Below are 23,442 nucleotides of genomic sequence, written 5' to 3'. Positions count from 1 at the left end.
CACAAATCAGAGATTGTTTTCTTATTGTGTATTATATTTTAGTGCAGTGCCATTAATCTGTTGTGATGTATGTGATAATTCCTGCACCATACAAATTCATAAAGAGAAGAATGGGGTTATGTGTCATTCTTTTTTCTCCCAGTGAATATTTCTCAGTGTAGGTTTATTTTCGCTTTCTGTACTAGTACATACCTTAAAGTCTTTGCTTCAAAAAGCAGCTGAACACACACTTGGCCCACAATTGTTTCCAAGGAAAAAAAGATACAGTTCATTAGAACAATAACTCAAACTACTGCATGTAGTGTAATTTGTCACAAAGGGATCCTTCTTTGAATTGACATTGATTTGAGGAGCATATTTTTTATTGAAAAAATAAATATTACATTTTAATATAAATATTAAAAACTAAATACTCTGTTTGCATTAATTGGCTTTTTAGCAACATGTAAAAACTTGGAATAAATTAATACAAATTTACATGAATTATTATATATTTTTTTAATATAGTAAAATAAAATAACTTTTATTATATTTGGAAACAAATATATCCATTTATCTGGAAATATACACAAATGTTTTCAAAAAGCATTTTAATTACTGATATTCATTTTCCCTACTATAAATGTGGCAACCTGACCTGAAAGTCCCTGAAATTCCTCCTATATGTGTATTTACATACACAGCAAATTATATGTGCAAATACAAATTTGTTTAATATCTGCTGTACAGCAATATACTTTGCATAGACACCCTGCAAACTGCCAGTAACGCAAAACCTCATTAGGTGCACTTTTAACAAATAAGGTTTGGGTGTAACGATTCCTGCTCGGCACCTTTAAAAAGGTATGTGACCAGGAGCAAAGTTAGGCCATTGGCATGTCATCTATTAGCACTGCTAGACACAGTTGAGCAGGCAGCTGCATTACTATCATAACATTACAGGGACACATCAGATAATCTAAGAAGATCATTTTCAGTAACTTCTGCCAAATCCTTCTGCCAGATCAGAGGCTCCACATTTTGTTATTTTTTTTATTTTATTTATTTACTTTATCCACATTATTACAACAGTGATGGACACAATTTCATCATTGTGTGTATGTGATATGTACTGTAGTAATAGTTTATCTATCTATCTATCTATCTATCTATCTATCTATCTATCTATCTATCTATCTACAGTGGGTAAAATATTTATTTGATCCCCTGCTGATTTTGTAAGTTTGCCCACTTACAAAGAAATTAAGGGTCTGTAATTTTTTTTAACAAATAGAGACTGAATACAAAACTAAAAATCCACAAAAACACATAATATAAAGGTTAGAAATTGATTTGCATTTCAGTGAGTGAAATAAGTATTTGATCCCCAAGCAAAACATGACTTAGTACTTGGTGCAGAAACTGTCGGTGGCAAGCACAGAGGTAAGACGTATTTTGTAGTTGGTCACCAGGTTTGCACACATCTCAGGAGGGATTTTGATCCACTCCTCTTTACAGATTCTCTCTAAATCCTAAAAGTTTCTTGGCTGTAATTTGGCAACTCAAAGTTTCAGGTCCCTCCACAGATTTTCTATAGGATTGAGGTCTGGAGACTGGCTAGGCCACTCCATGACCCATCTTCAGTGTTCTGGCTGAGGGAAAGCGGTTCTCGTCCAAGATTTTACAGTACATGGCCCCGTCCATTTGCCCCTCAATGAAGTGAAGTCGTCCTGTACCCTTAGCAGAAAAACGGCCTCAAAACATAATGTTTCCACCTCCGTGCTTGACTGTAGGGATGGTGTTCTTGGGGTCATATTTAGCATTTCTCTCCCTCCAAACACAGCGAGTCGAGTTGATGCCAAAGAGCTCAATTTTGGTCTCATCTGACCACAGCACTTTCTCCCAAGCCTTCTCTGAATCATTTAGATGTTCAGTGGCAAACTTTAAACGGACCTGCCCTGTACATGTGCCTTCTTGAGCAGGGGGACCTTGCGGGTGCTGCAGGATTTCAGTCCATTGCAGCGTAGTTTGATACCAATGTTTTGCTTGGTGACTGTGGTCCCAACTGCCTTAAGATCATTAACAAGCTCCTCCCGTGTAGTTCTGGGCTGATCCCTCACCTTTCTCGTGATCATCCTTACCCCGTGAGGCAAGATCTTGCACTGAGCTCCAGACCGAGGCCGACTGATGGTTGTTTTGTATTTCTTCCATTTCCGAATAATCGCACCAAGCTTCTTGCTGATGGTCTTGTAGCCCATTCAAGCCTTGAGCAGATCTACAATCTTGTCTCTGACATCCTTTGACAGCTCTTTGGTCTTGTCCATGGTGGTGGGAGAGGTTGGAATGGAAGATACAGATTGTGTGGACAGGTGTTTTATACTCCTAACGAGCTGAGATTAGGAGTAACATCTTAAAGCGACAGGACTAATCTGTGTTCCACATGGGCACATAACCCAGTCTGTGGGAGTCAGTATTCTTTCTGGTTGGTAGGGGATCAAATAATTATTTCATAATAATACTCTTTCCATTAAAATAAACCTACCATAAAAATTAAAGACCCTTTATTTCTTTGTAATGGGCAAACTTACAAAATCATATCAAATAAATACTTTCCCCACTGTATCTATCAGCAAACTCTGTTCATCATTTGTGTATTTGTGTCACAACCCCCAGTGCCTGCACAAAGTGGAAGGAAGCTGCACTTGAATTGAGTTCTGTGCTGTCAGTCACTGCGACCACAGATGAACTTCTCATGAAAATGGAAAGCAAAATGCACAGCAGTTCTTCCCAAAAGTCTGATAAAAGTGGCCCTGTTGACCAATGGCTCACCACCACAGGGCTTTTGGACATACTGTATAGTATCACCACTTCTGTGGGAAAAACAAAGTTTTCAAGTGGCACTCCACCTGGCAGCTGCTCACATGAGCTAAGCACACAAGTAACACTCATAAATTACAAAGCAGCAAACTTGTTATATTGGCCACAAAATCAATGACACTTTGGCTGTAATGCAATGGGTGTTTTATTCAGCATTCTGCTTTAACTTTCAAATATAAAGCAAGATAGGTCGGACGTTTATTTATATTACTACACTGAAAAAATAAACAAATGAAACATACCATTTAGCCATAGCCATCCAGTGTGTCCAGATATCTGTCTCAAATAGCCATCCTATATTTATCAATTTATTTCAACAAAACTACCTTTTAATTGTTAGATAAGGCAGAAATGGCTCTTTAAGGTAATAATTGCATGTTACCACTTTTTACAGTTTTTTTTTTTTTTTTTTTGCATATATATTACATTTAAAAACAGTGTTTAAAAAAAAAAAGCATGGGGTTAAAAGGCAATAATCCTATGCACACACTTAAACTATTATGCTATATTGATGGAAAACATAACATAAATAGATATGCACATAAATAGACCGGGTCACTATAATGACAAACAAGTGTTTTTCTAAGATGAAAGATTTTGACACTCACTGACCTCACTGTGACAAAACAAAATACTGCAGTTGAGCAATTAAACATCAGACACTGGGAAAAAAATCAGACACAGGCCTCGGCAAACAGTTTGTGAAATGCAGATGAAAGGTCTGCCACATGATGCTCCCTCATGTCTTCATTTGGTTAAAATCGAACTGATCTTGTAGCAGGGCGGCTAAATAATAAAATAAAATAAATAAATAAATATTGTTAATAAAAATAATGTGTATAATTATTATTTTTTAAATTATAAATTGTATTGTCGTGTATGTTTTTCTTTGTGACCAAGTCTGTGATTAAAATAGCATTATTGAATGAGCAAAAGTGAACTAATCACTCCAACATTCATGCAATCAGAAAAAACCCTTATGCAATTATTTTTACTAGTATTGAAGTAATAAAATGGCCTCTCTTAAAATGTTCTCAAGTATAAAATTATTATTTTTTGCATTGGTCACTCAGTCCATTGTAAAAACCCACATAAGACCACTTAAGCAGCTGTTCCCATATAACTGTTAACTGTCAGCTTGATCAAACTCTCTGAAAAGTCAGATATTGAGACCTCTACACCCACATATTCCACAATCAATGAACAAAACATCACAGTTTATCACAAGATAGCACTGTAGCCACACTGTAAAAAGAGATTGTTACCTTAAAAAGCAATTTCTACCTGATTTAACCCATAAGATTGAGTTTTGCTGGTATAAATTAATGCCACCATTTTTTTTAGGTTACCAATAGGATGTATGCGAGCATATGCTCATACAATATAGTCTGTATCGATATGACTGAGGACGCAGGGTCATCATCTTTGCTTTCATATTTTTCAACACTGACAACTATCAAAAATCTTTAGTAAAATCTTTATTTTTTCTTTGTCATCTCTAACTTTCGATTTCACATTATAATGCTATACATTCGACATATTATATAATGATTATAAGTTACTGTTTTGACAAACCTACACACAGTTCTCCCAAAAAACATGAAAAGCTTTCTTTTTTATATTGTAAACTATACATGAATGATAAACTGACCATAGACATGCCCAAACATGTCTCGAATATTTGCACATTTAGACGTTGTTTATTTACCTTTTTCTCGTTGATAGTCGATATAAACCCATGCCGATAGCTGAATAATTGTAAGAAATGTAATTCATTAGATTTGGAGCATAAAGCTTGAGCAAGCATCGTGCGTTTCTGGAAGATTTTACGCAGCTGCGCAACCAGGAAGAACTCAATGCATGGCAACTCCATAAACAAGAAAACTGCGTTTTGAACACTACAAGTGTCGTCTTCTCTCCCAGGGTAGGTTTGGAGAGAATCGTGAGCGTTTTTACACCGAAAGCGCCTAAATTTGAAAATCTTGGCACTGCGCACTGGACTGTTTCCTCCCACCGATCTAACGGATTTCTGCTGCTCGACCATGAAAACCCTGAGAGTCACCATTTTATCATTCATCGTCTGTCCTTTTGTATTCTGCAAACGTAATCACAACAATCCGTGCATCCACGACGCACGAACATTAAAATAAAAGCGCACAGCTTATCCAAGGAAATATGGCACATTATTATACGAATTCGTGGTTGAAACGTGTCCACCCACTTCTATTTGTGGTCTGGTTTTGAAATGAATGACTGCTACACACCACACGTCAAAATATTTGTTTTAGTTTACTGCGAGAGAAAGCACAGAAATAATGTGCCCAACATGACGCATATTTAGATTTCATTGTGCGCGCGTTTCTGTTGCTGTTGCTGTTTCGATATGGGTCAATAACAAAAAGGATGTTCGAGATTATGAAAAGGATATTTTGATAATCTAGTATAAAACACGTGTATCAAGTTGCTAGATATGTGATCTTTGAATTCTTTGTTTCATACATCTATAGGGGAGAAAACGTGTATGATTTAGGCTAATGACTATAAAATGTAGCTTATAGCAGTACCAAAATACAGTCCTTGCACCCTAATGTGAGTGTAAATAACTTTTAGTAATCAATGTGAAGCATTTTTTTATTATTAGTAAACATCATGAATTTTTGAGTCTAGAAAATTTAGGATTAGGCCTATACTCAGTTCGACCTGAATAAGAGGTGCCTTGTCATGAAAAGGTCAAAATATTTGAAAATAATTCTTCATGTTTGTTACTTATACCACAGTATTTGTTAAATATTAATATTTTTTTTAATATTAGAATTTTCATTAGAATTCTTAAAAGATAAGTAACAAAACAACAACAAATCTTTTTATTACAGTCTCTAATCAGTTACACCACCAGTTATGATTGTATTTTTTATTTTAATAAAATAAATAACGACTTTTATTTTAGAAATTAAAATCCGGGCAGAAACACAATGTTCAATTGACAACTGCAGTATTTTAAAGGTGAGAGAAATGCAGTTAATTCCAGTCAAATGAATTTTAGGACAACGGAAATTAGATTATATTAATTTAGTTGGGCTTTTTCACTACAATGAAAGCTAAATCTGATTATTGTCAACTGTAAGGCTTTTTCTGTTTACAGAGGGAACGGCAGGCAACTTTGTAACTACACTAAAAATATACAACTGCCACCGCGAACGTCACAGCGTTTTATTTTTCTGTTTTATACATTCGACAACATCAAACAACAGTTATCAATGTTCAACCAATGATTTTTCATGTTTTTAATACAGTCTCAGAAATGTTTTCTAGGCCTACCCGTATTTCAGTGACACGAGGCCAGAGTTAAACACACAACGTCACGAAACCGTTTAACAGCTGTCTTTGGTTATTTTGCAAGGTTTTAATATTTTCAATGCGACAAAACACAAGCTTTCACAGTAAATCAACAGTTACAAGGCATTAATTACAAGCAAAAGTGCAAGTTCAATGTCATAAAACTATAAACACAACAAAAACAGAGCAGTCAGGGGTTAAGTGGATTCTGACCATTATAGTGCAATTACTTTAACAAAAAGGGAGATGGGTTTATTTAAGCACATCAGTTAATTTAGGTTCTCTTTTTTTCTTGTTATAAAACAGGACATATAGTACAGGCGTGACCTGCCTGGAAGTTAGTGAAAGAAATTAAAATTATTAATACAAATCTAAAATGGAGACGTAGATGACCTAAAAAATATCTTATTAAAAAAAAAATAATAATAAAATGAAATCCACTTAGCCAGTTGAAATTGGGGGCAATGTGAATAACATGCAACGTCAACTGAAATGTTAATTGTTCTTCACAAACAGACATGCCCCTGAGCCCAATATTTTACAATGCAATGAGAGGTAGTTGGCTGAAATGTCTGCAATGCAATAAATCGCTTACTCAGCGTTTGTCTGCTACCTCTGTTACACAACAAAACACACAGGCCCATAGTTATAATCTCTAGCTGGATTGTGAAGGCGCAATGTTCTCCAGCCACTCCACAGTTCTGTGTTTTTTGTGCATGAGCGCCAGGTCACGAGGCGTGTAGCCTTTCGCGTTAGGCACAAAAGGCGGCGTGCTGCAGTCAGATACGAGATACTGCACAACAGCCAGGTGTCCCTCCCGCGCCGCCAGATGCAGAGGCAGGTTGCCGTCGTTGTCAGGGAGATTGACATCAGCACCGTTCTGCGCGAGCACCCGTAGAGTGTCCAGATATCCGTCTCGCGCGGCATCGTGACTGACGGTCAGTCGTAGGATGGGGTCGCGCGCGTTTGGATCGGCGCCCGCTCGAAGCAGCGCCTCCGCTATGCACGGACAGCCAAGCTTCATCACCTGAGACACAACCCAAAGAGATGTAGGCTATTAAGCTGCTTAAAAATATTGTTATAATAATCAATTACACGAATCACTTTTTGATGAAAGTGTGCATTTCAATTAAGCATCATGAGTGCATTATTCATTTCTTATCAAGATAAAGGGTAATAAAGGGAATGTATCTAAAGCAGGGGTATCAGACTCAATTCCTGGAGGTCCACAGCCCTGCAGAGTTTAACTCCAACCCTAATTAAACACATCCGATCCAGCTAATCACGTCCTTCAGGCTTATTTGAAAACTATATGGTTTGTGTGGTGGAGCAGGGTTGCAACTAAACTCTGCATGGGCTGCAGCCCTCCAGGAACTGATTTGACACCTCTGATCTAAGGGATAGGGATAGATATATATATATATATATATATAAATATAAAAAAATAAAACATATAGTAAAGTGAGAATTTAATTTAATAATTCAATTATTAATGGTTTAATACATACAAACAAAAACACACACACACACTGTATATCTTATGCTGTGTACCTATTATTATTATTACTAGCCTATTAGAAGAGACTTAATTATTATGTAACTATCATGTAAATAGAAAGAAATCTAAAGAATTTTGAAAGAATAACCACGACTTCAATACATGTGATATAAAAAAAATTTAATCATGGTGAAATCAGATTTAGGGACATAACGACCTCCTAAATTACTCGCTGACCCCTGATCATAAATTATGAAGTGATGGCATAGACCTAATCTATATACCCAGGAAAAAATACCCTAAATTATTAATTGTGTTTTTAGAAATTTTACGAGGAAGTTCACCAGTACATCACACAAATTGTTTAATATGGGTAAGGCTCCATTTTACACAGCTCATTCTCGTATAATTATTATGCGTGCATTTTTTTTTACTCATATTAATTAAGAGACCACACTGAATACTTATTTTTATGAATTCCTTTGTCACATTGCAGAGCCATTTAAAATGACCCTGTGAAGGTAAAAGGTGATAAAACAGTCAAAACCTAAAAAGCAGTGACCAGTCACAGCACCTAAAACATACACTTTTCTTGCTCACTCATATAATTCTTTGAACCTAAAATCATAATGTTGTTAACAAAATATTTAACGTGTCATGTAGGCTACCTATATGCCACATATGCGTGGGCAGAAATTGGCATATGCTACAGCTTTAAACATCGAGGGTGGGGATTACCTAGTGTTAAAATTATCACTCATTCTGTAGCCAAGATACTATATTGTGAATATGACAAGAGAACATGAGCAATTATCAGAATATTTAATACTGACCGAAATTAAGCAGCTATATTGTGCTTGGTGTAAGTCAGGACGGCCTTCTGATAAGCAGAACATTTTATGTATAACTGAAATAGTTTAAAAAGCAAAAACAGCCTCTCAAGGTGTGTACGATTTTGATTTATTAATTTTATTGATTTCTAGAATTTTATCCTACGCCATAAAAGGAAATAATAAACATAAGCATCTACAACCACCTCGGGCCTTATTGCCTATATTAAAACAGAAACTCGATGGTCATTAAAAATACATTTTAACTTTGTTGTTACACTTACGTTGTATAAAAACTATATAAACAAATACAATGATATCTAAATTATCCTAATTTAAGTGTAAAAGGCTGCCAAAAACTGTACGTTAATGTCAGCTTTCATTTAGCTTGTGCAGCTGACTGTGGTGTAATAAAACACTTCTCAGTTTCCACAATAAATTCTTTGTGTATCAGAAAACGAGTGACGCTAATTTATTTGCATAATAAAATATAGATAATTTGTCAGATCAACAGGTGAGTACTTGTTGGTTCGCAGGTAAACTTTATAAAAAATAAAAAAGTAAATCAACCAGGCCACTGCTAGTGACTGCAAAAAAAGAAAAGGACAAAATGTTTTCCTGAGGCTGATGCACTATGCATTATAAACATCGTGTTTAGATATAAAAGTCGTTCGTGGAGATGTGAGTCTAACCTGCAATGGTGTCCTGCCGTACTTGTTCTTCTCATTTACGTTCACGTTGCTTTGCAGTGTCTGCTCAATTTCTTTCAGATCTCCAATCGCAGCTGCAGTGCTCAGCCTATCTATAGCTGCGTCCTCGGCCATTATATCCTGACAAAGGAGGTAGAATATCTCTGATGCTTGCGTTTAAAAAAAACTGGTTTAGATGTCCGCTGGTTTAGATGTAAAAAGTACTACAAAGCTGTAGTAAATAGCCCGATCATCCAGCCCCCCTAAAAAATATCCGTTGGAGATGCGCCAAGGTCCACCCACATTAATATCGTCCTACCGAAGGCATCGGAACCAGCGGAGAAAACAGGGATGCCATGCCATCGCTTATAAAATATATGCACAATCAAGAATTATATGGAAAAAACAACAACAAACAAATATCCTCTTTTGTATGATCAATGCGCGAAGTTCCTCCCCGTGTCCATGAATGACATGAAGCTCTCTTGTGGTCTTGGTCCAGATATGATCTTACATTCAAAAAGATCTGTAGTAGTCACATGACAAATGCTCGTATTTGAGAGGCAAACTTTCCTTTCATGAGTCCTCTGATATTAACTATATGCAGGTGCAACGGGCTGGAGAACTGCGATGCGTTCATGGCATTCGCAGATGTTGTCATTTCAAGCCTTCCAACGACCTCTGAAACAGATAAACGGAGGGAGAAGACTGTTATTCCGCGAGGAAATTTCTATTATGCATCCAGTTGGGTTTGCAAGGATTGTTGTAAGTTTTATGCAAGCTTCCCGCCCATTTTGAATATGAAACGTCAAAATCGAATCTTCTTTGATGTGCACATCAAAGAACGCTGGCGTGAGGGTTATCAAAACTTGTTAACTGACACTAGTCCGGTATTTCAAACTGACACGCGTAGACAGAAGCGTAAATAGGTTTTCGGTCTGCGATCACGCATGTCGAACTGCAGGCGTGAATATCTACAAATGTTCTGTCGTAGTGATTCCTCGCGCACGGAGGTGCAGTTACACGGTGACGATTCAGCCGATGATGGACGACGTCATAATGGATCATTTAAAATGAAACATTGTATCCACTACCTGCAGAATGGTTAGGCTACGTCGCGGGCATCGAGTTATCCTCTTCGACCGGTTTATGGGCGTTGAATGAGCTGGTTAGAAGACAGCTGACTTTGTCAGAGAGTCTGCCGCTGTTGTTTGACATCACTCCGTTTTTGAAATAAAGGGCCGACACTTCCGCCCACTTTTACTAACAGACGCGGAGTGAGGCGGGACTCAACGGTAATGCTGCTGCTTGGGAGAGAGGCGGCAGAGAGATGCACTTTCTGCTTTCTTCTCACAGGTTCTGTCGTGTGAAACATTCATCCTTGAGCTGTAAAGGCTTTGAAGTGTTGGTATAACCAATATAAAATTCCTCTCTCCATAAATGTGTGTTTGAAGTTCAATGTATTCAAATTACTGGTAAGATGAAAGGGTGTAAGACAGTGCAAGGTTTATATTCAGTCATGTAAACTGCCGAGATAAAACCTTACAGAGCATGACCAGTAGCCTACAATCTGTCTGAAAATGGCCATTCTCCATCGCACTGTTTAATTAAAGCCATATAGCACAGCAGTAGCTAGCCTAATGTGTTTACATTAACAGTACACCCTAATATATTAGTAGTAGGCTATACTGAGACATACAACTACATCCCTGCTCATACAAACTAAACTAGCCTACTGATTTGCTGGGTTTTAGAGGATTTTGGACACTTTTCACTGTGCAAGGCTGTGAGACCAGCAAACCAGCTTAGACTGGTTTATTTATTTTTTGTTTATTTATTTATTTTTATTTCAGGCCAGGCAGGCAAGGCAAGGCAAGGCTTATAAAAACTTAAGTAAGTTTAATTGCAACGAATGACTCTGGTTTGCTGGTTTAAGATGGTCTAGCTTGTTTCTTAGCCTGGCCTAGATCAAGGCCTCTCAGCCTGACTCACTGAAAACTGATCTAAACACCTCTAAAACCAGCACTGTAGGGCTGGCATAGCTGCTAAGACCAGCGTGGACTGGTTTGTTGATGTTTATGTTTTATTATTATTTTTGAGACAAGATTTACATTTTTAGGTTAATGTTTAAGCAAGTTTAATTGCAACAAATGTCTTTAGTTTGCTGGTTTAGGATGGTTTTACCTGGCTTTTGCTGGCTAAGATGGTGCTCAAGCTAATTTCTTATTTTGACTAATTTAAAAATGCTCTAAACCCATCTAAAACCAGTCTGGTAGGGCTTGCATGTACCTGCTAAGACCAGCAAACCAATTTAAACTGGTTTAACTCTTTTTTCAGCATAGAAGACATAAAGTAAACCCGTGAGTTTAGTCAGAGTATCCATTAGTAAAATGAAATCAGCCCTTCTTAAATTTTGTTTTAAGATTTTTCTAAAATCATACTAACGTTTGGTTGTTCATCATGGTTGTGTTATATCTTCATGTTTACAAAAAAAAAAAATTGGTGGGGTGGCAGTCAGGTAGTGAATTGTAAAAAAATTGGTACTGACAAAACAGTCATTGTTTTAGTACTGCCTACAGTGTCCATAAACATATTTCAGAAAATATATGTAAAGATTTTTTTGTTGTAAAATGTCACAAGGCAGTCAAACATGTCGCTTGTACGACAGTCGATTCAAATTCAACCGCGGCCCTGCTGCTGCTGCTTTAAAAATATACAGCTCTTTCCAACCGTGAGAGGGGCGCGACAGTTCACGGCACTTCTTTACGGCAGCCGTAAGATGTTCCGTTGCTTTGAACGCCGATCCAGAACAGCAAAGTGACGATAACAGAAAAACTGAAAGCCACCAAATACAGACAACACGGCCCCAAAGAGCAGCATTTAAACTCAGTTACTTGCCGCACACTGATAAGCCGTGTCCTGAGCTGTTGTTTTGAAATCGGCGGTTGATATTTTTGAGGTTTTTACATGAGTCGTTAGCCTCTCACTGCAATGGCCTCCGACAGCAACATGGACAGAGAAATGATCCTGGCCGACTTTCAGGTGGGTTTCCTCACAAAAATACTGCTAATCTGTGATTTCATAAACTCTGGATGTGTAGATCAGACCCGTTTTTGTGGCTGCTCAGTGCTAGCCGGGTAACGGCTTTTTAAGTCACTTCTTTTTGTTGACATCTCTCCGGATGATCAGCTGTCAGTGGCTTTGTTTGAATTATTCAGCAAGAATGAAATCTGGAAAGCACGTGAGTAGACAAAAGAACAATAGACCGCCTAAAAGACACCATTTTGGTGTCGTCTGCTCATCTGGGACTAGAAAACATAACTGGACTGTCATCTGAAGCCTGACCTGTGTTTTTATGACCCTGTAATGGCCAGAAGCTGTCAGATGACCCTGTACTGTTCTCTCTGTTTCTACACTGCCATCACCTGTCACATTCATGTGTTTCAGTTTGTTTACCTTGAGATTTTAAATGAGTCAGTTTACGAGTGTTGACAATATGTGTATTGATTTGCAATCTGTTTATTTAATAGAAACTGAAAGAGATCAGAAGTATGTAGCAATTACAAATATTTTGAGGTGGCATTCACCAAAATTGAAGGTTGCTTATATACACTGTTTCATTGTGACTATAAATGTATGGGTTTACAGTAAACATCTCATATAATTTAATAGCTTTTCCTGTGTTATATTGAAGAAAGATTTAGCATGACCTTATGTATGTGGATATATATATATATATATATATATATATATATATATATATATATATATATATATATATATATATACACACACACACACATATACATACTGTATGAATATATATATATATATAGAGAGAGAGAGAGAGATAGATAGATATAGGTGGTTCTCAAATTGTGAAACTCGTGTATTAAATAAATTCAATGCACACAGACTGAAGTAGTTTAAGTCTTTGGTTCTTTTAATTGTGATGATATTGGCTCACATTTAATAAAAACCCACCAATTCACTATCTCAACAAATAAGAATACTTCATAAGACCAATAAAAAAAAATCATTTTTAGTGAATTGTTGGCCTTCTGGAAAGTATGTTCATTTACTGTACCTGTACTCAATACTTGGTAAGGGCTACTTTTGATTTAATTACTGCCTCAATTCGGCGTGGCATGGAGGTGATCAGTTTGTGGCACTGCTGAGGTGGTATGAAACCCCAGGTTTCTTTGACAGTGGCCTTCAGCTCATCTGCATTGTTTGGTCTCTTGTTTCTCATTTTCCTCTTGACAATACCCCATAGATTCTCTATGGGGTTCAGGTCTGGTGAGTTTGCTGGCCAGTCAAGCACACCAACACCATGGTCATTTAACCAACTTTTGGTGCTTTTTAGGGCTGGGCGATATATCGCATGAGATTGTCACAGAGCCATAGTTCACTGACAAGCTACACAATATCGCGTTCATTATCGAAGGCGATTCATCTGTGATAATGAACGCGATATTGCGTAGCTTGTCAGTGATCTATGGCTCTGTCTATTAAATACCGCTCCATTTGAAAGCAGGTGATGGCGATTGAGTGGTAATCATGGAAACCCGATTTACTGACTAGATGTGCATGATTATATCGTTCGATATATCGCCCAGCCCTGTGGGCAGGTGCCAAATCCTGCTGGAAAATGAAATCAGCATCTTCAAAAAGCTGGTCAGCAGAAGGAAGCATGAACTGCTCCAAAATTTCTTGGTAAACGGGTGCAGTGACTTTGGTTTTCAAAAAAAACACAATGGACCAACACCAGCAGATGACACTGCACCCCAAATCATCACACACTGTGGAAACTTAACACTGGACTTCAAGCAACTTGGGCTATGAGCTTCTCCACCCTTCCTCCAGACTCTAGGACATGGTTCTTCAAATCTTACCCTGGAGGGCCAATGCACTGCACAGTTTAGCTCCAACCCTGATTAAACTCACCTACCTGTGATTTTCTAATGATCCTGAAGACATTGATTAGCATGCTCAGGTGTGTTTGATTAGGGTTACAGCTAAACTCTGCAGGAAAGTGGATCTCGTGGGCCAGATTTGAGGATCCCTGCTCTAGGACCTAGGTTTCCAAATGAACTTCAAAACTTGCTCTCATCTGAAAAGAGGACTTTGGAACACTGGGCAGCAGTCCAGTTCTTCTTCTCCTTAGCCCAGGTAAGATGCCTCAGGAGTGGCTTAACAAGAGAGTTCTGGACAACTGTCAGATCAACAGTCTTCCCCATGATTGTGTAGCCTAGTGAACCAAACTGAGAGACCATTTTGAAGGCTCAGGAAACCTTAGCAGGCGTTTTGAGTTGATTAGCTGATTGGCATCTCACCATATTCTAATTTGTTGAGATGAATTGGTGGGTTTTTGTTAAATGTGAGCCAAAATCATCACTATTAAAAGAACCAAAGACTTAAACTACTTCAGTCTGTGTACATTGAATTTATTTAATTCACGAGTTTCACAATTTGAGTTGAATTACTGAAATAAATGAACTCTAACTAATACATAATAACCTATATATAAATGTATGTACACAACTAAACTCTCTCTCTCTCTCTCTCTCTCTCTCTCTCTCTCTATATATATAATATTCAGTGCATAATGCATATTTATGTAGCGTGCAAAAAAAGTAGAAATTCATGTATCATTCTCAGAAATGTATTTTTGGCCTGTTCTGTTATTTTGTTCTTTCAATATAAAAAGAGGACTTTTTGGTTTGTTATTTTTAATATGTAAATATCAAAACCAGTTTATTGGTTTTGTTTCAGGCATGTACCGGAATCGACAACATTGCTGAGGCGATCACACTTCTAGAACTCAATAACTGGGACTTGGTGGTAAGATGCACTTTATTTGTTAAATCTGTAAGACTGACACACAGCTAGATTTGTTTCAAACCGCAAACAGTTTTAACAAGGGATTGTGTCTCCTGTTTATTGTTTGTTTGTGGATTGTGGCGATGCATCAGAGACAAAGCCACTATGTTTAGTACAAAGGCTATTTATTGGTACCATTGTTCACAGGACATTCTGGCACAGTTCTGTACAGCAGAAGAACCTAGTCTGACATGTTTGTAATTCAAGGCTTTATTTTTATTTATATTTTTGACACTGAACAGTTTGGTTATAATCAGGGGCATCATGTATCTAGTTTTTTTTTAGGGGTCATCAGTAACAGTACTAGCACTTCTTTCTAAGACTTTGAGTCATGATTGTGTAGTGGTGTAATTTTATGGTATGCATGGGGGAATGGTTCAGATAATATATTATAATATAAATCTTTATAATCAACCAAACAAGATTGTAGATTGTTTCATGGACAACGTGGCCGAGTTGTTCATGAAACCCCTATGTTCAATTAACAATAGTAGATTTCCCACCTTAGTGGAACCAAAGATTCCCTCCACTGATTTACCGTAGAACCACTAACAGTATGGTACAGACAATACAACAAAGACAACAGGTATTACATTTCATTTCATTTAATTTCAACTCATAATCAAATCATAATAAACTTGTGTTAGTAAGCAGTCTCTGTGTGTATGTGTGTGTGCAATAATAAACTCAAGTCCATTTAAATGTGCGGTCATTCTGTGATTGTCACACACTGCACCTTAAAAGCTGTTAAGAGCTTTAAGCCACATACTACATCAGAATGCACTGCACTGTAAAATTATTTTACAGATTGTGAAAGATTATGACATTCAAGCACATAAACAGTCTATTTAATACTGATCCAATGATAAAGCATTAGTAACTTTGAATTATTTGTGCTTTTAGGATTTTGTTTAGGTTTGGTTATATAAATCACTAATAACTAAATCTTTGTGAAAACATGATTAAGTTTTGATATTTCAGGATAAACTGGAATTTGCTATTATCAGTAATCACAATATGAGCATGAACCGTTTCTGTCAGTTTGCATCTTTAATTCAGTCTGATGCAGTCTCACTGCTGCTACTCCATCAAGAATCCTCAAATTAGTTTTTTTATTTCATTTGTTACATCAGTTTGCATTTTTTTTCTCTCTGTCTAATTGTATGCCGATTATGTGATACATAGAATAACATTACAGTTCATACACATTTCATTTTAAAGAGGCGTCATTAGAGGCACTGCAGTAGCGAAACGCATGCCCAAACAAGGGACAAGGTCTGTACCTTTTTTTCAAGCAGGAACTGTTTCACTCCTAGTGAACAAATAGTAGCTCCTTTGTTGCTTCTACTGTGCAGAGCTTATGTGTCTTAAGTGTCTGTTTCAATCGATAATGTTATTTGAACAGACAGTAATGTCTGCTGCAGTCTAGTCTGCAGATACGCACAGCTTTTTATAGCCTTTCATCTTATCTTTTGCAAACAGGTCATTTACACAGATCAAAACGGTCCTAAAAATGCCTTATTGCAGGAGCCCATCCCTCCCTTTGAATACATGGTGTGGCTATTCTTTTAACAAGCATCCTGGTGATTTATAGTCTGGTATATCACCTTTCATCTGCCGCCGCACAAACATTTCATCTCTAGAGCCTAAAAAATATGCAGCTGTGACAGGTGTCACACCACAGACAAAGGCAGACGTGCAGAGCTTGTTTTGATTGGGTGAATGTAAGAGAGGGTGTGTCCTCTAGCAGTTTCCGTAGTGCAAATTTGCATGAGGGACTGCATGTTACCCACTCTCACCCCCAAAATAGGGTTCAAGCCATCTCGTATTTATAGACAGTAATGGCCGTATAAAGAATGCAGTGTCAGGACAGATCTAAAGCGACAGTTTTCAAACAAAATGAAGAAATTGTGGTTTTGCAGACAGATTTTCCTCCACAAAGTTGCTTTTTATCTTAAAAGCATGCTGTTTTACTATATTTAGCAGGAAGCTGGTTGTATGCTGGCAGCAGTTCAAAGAAAACAGGCCCGAGCCACGGCTTGGTTAAGTGCACCTGTGAATATGATGACTCGCTGTTCTACTCAGGGTTGTGAGGTTGATTGAGTTAAAAAATGTAGAGACGGGACAGCCAGCGAGTGTTTGAACACCCCACGCTGAAACCAGGATGTGTGCCTCACACAAACACTGCGCTGCACCTGAGCAAATCTTTCATGAGACGTCAGATGGCCTTAGATGTGTAGAGCACTTCGTCTACATATTTGCAAGCGTTAAAGGGTTAAAAATATCTGATGTTCTGTCTCTACAGCAGACAAAACATCATTTCTGTGGCCTCTACCGGCATGGAAAAAATTTCAGAGCATAGCAAGCATTGCGATGTACGTCTCTGTATACACTTTGTTATTTGGCTCAATCAGAAGCCATTCCATTCAGATCTGTATCCACCAAGAGTAAGTCTCCTTATCACAGTCTGGCTCCAGAAACCACTTGCTCACACACGCACAGACACAAACACATCAGGCCCATCTCTGTGCATTCCACTTCAGTCTGATGAGAGAAAGAGAGGGGGAAATATGTGGCCCTCATTGCTGGAGACTGCTTGTGTGTTTTATGTTTGGGTTGCTCTGTATCTCTGTTATTTGCATTATCATCTTAAAAAAGGATCAGTATATTTAGACCACTATTTATTAAGGTAGTCACTGTGAAATTTCAAGTATGACAGCACTTAGTCCTGCTGTGTGATATGATATATGCTATGCCATATCTTAAGTAAATTGATTCTCGTCTATTTATTATATACTACAGTTAAAAATTAATCTATGAAACAAGAATTTATGACCTCATTAGTCAAGACTTCATATTAATTTATAAACTACATTTGTGCTAGTTGTGTCACATTACAGGATTATATACATAAACTGCAAACAGCAGGGTGATTAACAGTGCACCAAATTTGCATACTGTGGAGTATGTTCTGTATTACTTCTCGGCCATTTATAAACTGTGTTCTTTTGCATACTATAAAGTAGGGAAGTACACATATCCAGACATGCTGTGTCTACATCAAAGAAATGATGACTAGTTACATCACCTAAAATGTTTCCTTTTATACATTCACAAACATTGACTAACAGGTTTCATGTTATGTCACTTTTGATTTTAACTCAACCCAACAGTTATTTCTTGTATTCATCAATAATTTGAATTGTCATTAAAATATATTTATGTTTCCTTTGTAGGCAGCCATCAATGGAGTGATACCACAAGAAAATGGGATCTTGCCAAGGTATGATGTTGATTTGTTGATTCTTATGAGTCTAAAACCATCAACTCAGGCTTTCCTTTTACAAGATTATGGCAGAGATTCTACTCCATTGAATTGCATGTGGTAGTCTTTAGTGTAGAGATTAATTCTGGTAAACTCCAAAGACGGCACATTACCTAAATCAAGACTCGGCTGAGCTTGATGGCCCGAACGAGGTGGTTACTGTTTTCATGCCCCTGTAAAATGAAACTGGCCTCCTCTCAAAAGGGCATTCGTCTCTAAGCTATAATGAGACCCAGCTGTGGCTGCTGCTGGTTCCCTGAATGTTAAGGAATCGAGGGGGAAATGTCAGAGCAGCGTGTGTTTCAGCTTGTAGGGCCTTTGGTAGAACACTTATCATGTCTGCTCATCTGATTAGTCAAATCAGAAGTCTGGCTAATCAGCAACTAACTACTGAACACAAAATCCTGCACTTTAATATTGATCTAGCTTAATTTCATAATTGACAATTATGTGTAAAGGAATCAGTGCATGATCTCTTCCACAGTTAGCCTAGGTGGCCACTTCAGTGTCTGATGCAGCCCAGTGTAAGTGGAAATTTTTAGAAAATTAAGCACAAAATGTAAATCTTGAGGAATTGTTACTTGACAGGACAAAGCAATATTGATATGATCCACCTTTATCACTCTAAAGGTAGGCCTACTTATAGCTTCTGGAACACTATAGTTATTTACAATAAAATGTTACGTCTACTATCATTAATAAAATGAATAAATATAAATAACTATAGCAGACAAATAATTTGATCACAAATAATTACATTATAATACAGTTTGTATGTGTTCACATATACACACTTTATTATAATATAATGTAATTTTTGTGATCGACAGTTATTAGAAATATGACAGAAAGAGTTTTAGATTTTATTGGAAGTTCACTAGGCCCATAAGACATTGTTTATGATTTTTAAATGCAAACTTTTCTTCTTGTTGTTCTTCTTGTTATTATTTTTTTTGTATAGTTTTATTACACTACCGGTCAAGAGTTTGGAATTGGGTAGATTTTTTTTTTTTAAATGATTTTTAAAGAAGTCATTTATGCTGCCCAGGGCTGCATTTATTTGATAAATAACTCTCGAGTTATATTTTAAAATGCCATTATTTATTGCAAAGCTGAATTTTCTGTATCCATTACCTGTCACAGTGTCACATGATACCTGAGAAAACAGTGTTGAAAGCAGTTGTGCTGCTATCGTTGTCAAAGTTCAAAAGAACAGAACATCATTTAAATAAAATACATTTTTATCAAAGCAATTCAATCCTTCCTTTCCTTCTTTCTTTCTTTCTTTCTTTCTTTCTTTCAAAAAAAACAGACCCCATACATTTGTTTCTATACACTACAGTCGTATTTATTGTGCATCACTGTTATGTATATAACATTTATTCTATATCTATTGTACATCACTTTGGTACCATGTCTTAAAACCATTCTCCTTGCTACTTTAGGGTTAGGGAAGAAAAGAAAAAACACGAGGGGAGGAAAAAGAAAGTGAGAATTAAAGTGTGTTGCGGAAATAATTGCGGTGAAATAGCAGTGCAGAAAAGGCTGTCATCTCATTTCCCTCTGGAAGTCTGCTCCCCAGCAATTACCCCCTTCGTGCCATTTCAACACCAGAGTCACAGGAAATCAAACAATCAAGTTTACTGCGGGGGTTTTCATAGCGGTTGGTTGATGACCTTGTTAATGGAGGAGAACAACCAACAAAGTTGGGAGCTTTTTATAGGAATCTGCACGGAAGTAGCCAACTGTGGGTTCTGCGCCGCTGGACACATTTCAGTGCGATAATACAGTGCCCTTAAAATACTGTTTAATGTGACGTGTTTGTGACCAGCGGTAGGAATACTTAGATGGTCACCACTATTTCATACATGCAATTTTTTCTTCTTCTCCCCCCACCCCACTCGTTTTTTTCCCAGTGTCTTTAGTTTGGTCCGCTTTGGATCGCAGTGATCTCATTCATGGTGTGTTTAGGCTGAATGTAAAGCTTTTCAGCATTCCATCGACCAATTAAATTCTGCCAGTTGCATTGTGGGTAAGAAAAGTAGTTGACAGCTTTCATTGTTGTGCGCTCTTCACTGGGTTGTGAAGGTATATAGAGGGGCCAACAACCTTGGCACAGAGTTGGGCACTAAACCGTTGACACCCACAATTGCAAATGCAACAAACAGTTCTTGTTGTTTGTCTGTCTCGCTTGAAGAGTTTGTAAAGTGTTACACTACGCATTTAGCCGTATTGAGATTTCCCTCAGTGTCCTTAGCCTGAAAGAGAGAGAAATTGAACAGAAACGCACACAAACACAACAGCAAAAAAAAATCTGACCCAATAATAGGAATTGAAACTTTGGGGAACAAAAGGCATTTGTGAACACTCATTGTGTCCGTCGTCCATTTCTCCTTCCTCAACGGTCAGCGTTCATGAATGCACCAGAGTCTTAAGAACAAATATATTCAGACGGAGCGCGATCTGTGACGGTTTATTTAGAGGGTGTGTGAATGTAAGAGCTTGGACACGAGGACATGTTTTTCTCAAAGGCACATAATTATGAATGGAGCCTGGCATGGCGACTTCCAGCCTGTGCATTCAGTGGGTGGCTGGCACCATACTGCAGGCTGTAGGATGGCACGGTTCACTCAAGTGCCCCCATTGAGTCGCCCGCCGCCAGCTGGATCTCTGCTCGGCGGGACCCAGAGACCTACACGCTGCTGCCAAGCCAAGTGTGTGTGTAGACTGCCATCTAGACGCTCACGGTGGAATAACTGTTGACTGAATGCCAGTTTCTGAGAGATGGGAGGAGAGAAAAGATAGACATTAGTGGGTGAAAATTACATACAGATCACAAGATTCTTTAAAAATGGTTTGAAGATGCCGCAGGCTGTGGAACTCTTGCAGCTCTGCTCTAGAAAGATGTGTATTATTAACCGCTCTCTTATATTACCATGGAAGAATGAACATCTAGATTTGTTAATAAGCTTGATGTAGCGTCTCATTGGTGAATTCCTTTTCTAACCATGTCAACTTCACAAATGTCATCTTGTGTAGGCCGAACTCTGAAATAAGTACAAGGGAAACCTCATCCTTAATGTCTGAGGTTTACCAGATTTGTATTTTGTCATCATCTTGGCCTTGTCACATGCTGTTTCTTGGTTTTCCAACGAAAGATGCATTTATTTATTTTAAGCCTCACGTTTTATTTTTAAAGGGATCGTTCACCCAAAATGAACATTCTGTCATTTACTCACCCTCAAGTTGTTCCAAACATCTATGAGTTTCTTGTGCTTAACAGAAGAAAGACGGTATTTTGAAGAATGCTGGAAACCAAACACTGTTTGGTTATCAAAATGAGTGTATGATGTATAGAGTGAATGAATTTTCATTTTTTGAGTGAACTTTTCCTTGAAGTACTACGTTTCTTTTGTTCCTACAGTTATAGAAAATCTTGAAATGTGGAATTTTTACAATTGTGAACTCCTGGCATATATAAATTGATGTTTTGTATGAGAAATGGACCACCGTTTTAGTGGTCATTTTGTTTCCCTTCAGTAAGCTGTAAACTACTACGACTGGATTGAGTCAACAAATCTTTTTTCTTTCTTTTTTTTGTCACAAAATGTAATTTTGTGACAAAACCCAGCTCCAGTAAAATTGGATATATAAATGTTCAAATTTATCCTCATACATACAGTAATGTTATATAATACATAGCATATCTCAACTGCTATATTATATACATAGCACAGCTGTAATCTGCTAAATACAAGGCATAAAGATATTATAAACATTAACGTAATGATTTTCTGTAAAACTGTTTGAAACAGCGTTTATTGTGAAAATCGCTATACAAATAAATTAGACTTGACTTTTCTAATTTTTCTAATAGTTGTTTTATTAAAATCATTGAATTGTGTGACTGTGACCTATAGATGTCACTGAGGCTGCAGCAATGACTGTGTTTTTCTTTTTTTTTCTGGACATTTCTTTAATTTATACATTGTTTGGGTTTTCCTTTTTGTGTCTAACGAGTTTCTGAATGCCCCAGGAGCCTAACGTCTTTAACCTTTTGGCATTGTAATAAGGTGGTATAATGTCAGGCATTGTGTGCTGTGCCTGGCCCCCCGCTCCTGCTCTTACAGCGATATGTGCTGACCCTGGAGGAGAAGAGAGGAGCCTTTGTCCCACCAGCGCTCATAGAAAAGACATTATTTACTGCCACAGGGGAACACGGGGGCACAGGGGAATTCAGCCATCAGCTACTGAGAGAGAGAGTACGACAGAGAGAGAGAGCAAGTGCCAGAAAAAGACGTTTTGTGTCCTCAGCAGAGCAAAAAAAAAAAAAAACAGGGTGATTTTCTCTGGGTTGGACAATCGAGCGTCTGTTGGGCCCTGCCCATATTATTATACCAGTAAAGCCTGTTTACATTGAGTCTGATACTGTTTGGATTTCAGCACTGCCGCCATTGTGGATCATGCAGAGTGGTGTAAGGAGGTGCGAGCTTATCTGCTCTCTCTCTTTTCGTCTCTCCCTCACTTTATCTGTTTCTCCCTTCAAAATCTCCTTTTCTAAAATCATCAAAAAGTTCACTATCTGAATGTTGGGAGTCTTAAGAAAACGTTTGTCTTGTCTCCCGAGGCCACAGGAGGGCGCAATGAGCAAAATAATGCAGTGCATTAAATAGTTTTTTCAGTGCAATAAAATAAAAACTGTCTATAAAAAAATGTGCATGACGTCTAAATTAACATATAGAAATCAAATATAATTTCATTATACAATTATGAACAAAACAGCATCATGTATTTATGCATTGCTTAGTACAAAGAGCCAAAGCACCATTCACAGATTGCATTTAAAAACATGAGACGTAGTGAAATGAGAGAAACCTTCACAAATTCGCGACTTGTTTTCTAAAAGTTTAAAGGGGTCATATGATGCGATTTCAAATTTTCCTTTATCTTTGGAGTGTTAGATGCTCTTGGTGAATAAAGATCTGTAAAGTTGCATAGACTAAAGTCTCAAATCCAAAGAGATAT

General features: G+C 37.5%; 2 protein-coding genes across 4 annotated transcripts in view; one reads left to right on the top strand and one right to left on the bottom strand.

Annotated features, from left to right (window-relative positions):
- Nucleotides 1-6,045: 6,045 nt before the first annotated feature.
- cdkn2c (cyclin-dependent kinase inhibitor 2C (p18, inhibits CDK4)) lies at nt 6,046-10,490 on the bottom strand. Its single transcript, XM_019075308.2, has 3 exons — nt 10,304-10,490; nt 9,213-9,890; nt 6,046-7,219 (listed from the first exon to the last, which is right to left on the bottom strand). The coding sequence occupies exons 2-3, from the start codon at nt 9,342-9,344 to the stop codon at nt 6,848-6,850; spliced, it is 504 nt and encodes a 167-aa protein (XP_018930853.1). The 5' UTR covers nt 9,345-9,890; nt 10,304-10,490; the 3' UTR covers nt 6,046-6,847.
- A 1,441-nt stretch (nt 10,491-11,931) lies between these two features.
- faf1 (Fas (TNFRSF6) associated factor 1) overlaps nt 11,932-23,442 on the top strand; it is a 68,826-nt gene continuing 57,315 nt past the window's right edge. Inside the window, exons 1-4 of one of the 3 annotated variants that reach the window (XM_042729556.1) lie at nt 11,932-12,251; nt 14,985-15,053; nt 18,329-18,375; nt 18,489. In XM_042729556.1, the coding sequence (XP_042585490.1) occupies nt 12,201-12,251; nt 14,985-15,053; nt 18,329-18,375; nt 18,489 (168 nt within the window). In that variant the 5' untranslated portion in view covers nt 11,932-12,200. The remainder of the gene's footprint in view (nt 12,252-14,984; nt 15,054-18,328; nt 18,376-18,488; nt 18,490-23,442) is intronic. The other 2 variants (XM_042729555.1, XM_042729554.1) reach the window with 2 other exon arrangements.

Source organism: Cyprinus carpio, chromosome B8 (genome assembly GCF_018340385.1).
Source record: "Cyprinus carpio isolate SPL01 chromosome B8, ASM1834038v1, whole genome shotgun sequence".
NCBI lineage: Eukaryota > Metazoa > Chordata > Actinopteri > Cypriniformes > Cyprinidae > Cyprinus > Cyprinus carpio.
The sequence above is the reverse complement of the archived record's forward strand: the minus strand, read 5'-3'. Positions and strand labels throughout refer to the sequence as shown.

Bases quoted from the DNA above. Each gene is read 5' to 3' on its own strand.
- cdkn2c (XM_019075308.2), bottom strand. From the start codon at position 9,344: ATGGCCGAGGACGCAGCTATAGATAGGCTGAGCACTGCAGCTGCGATT. The intron at 7,220-9,212 runs GTTAGACTCACA...GTTGTGTCTCAG, and splicing joins ACGGCAGGACACCATTGCAG to GTGATGAAGCTTGGCTGTCC.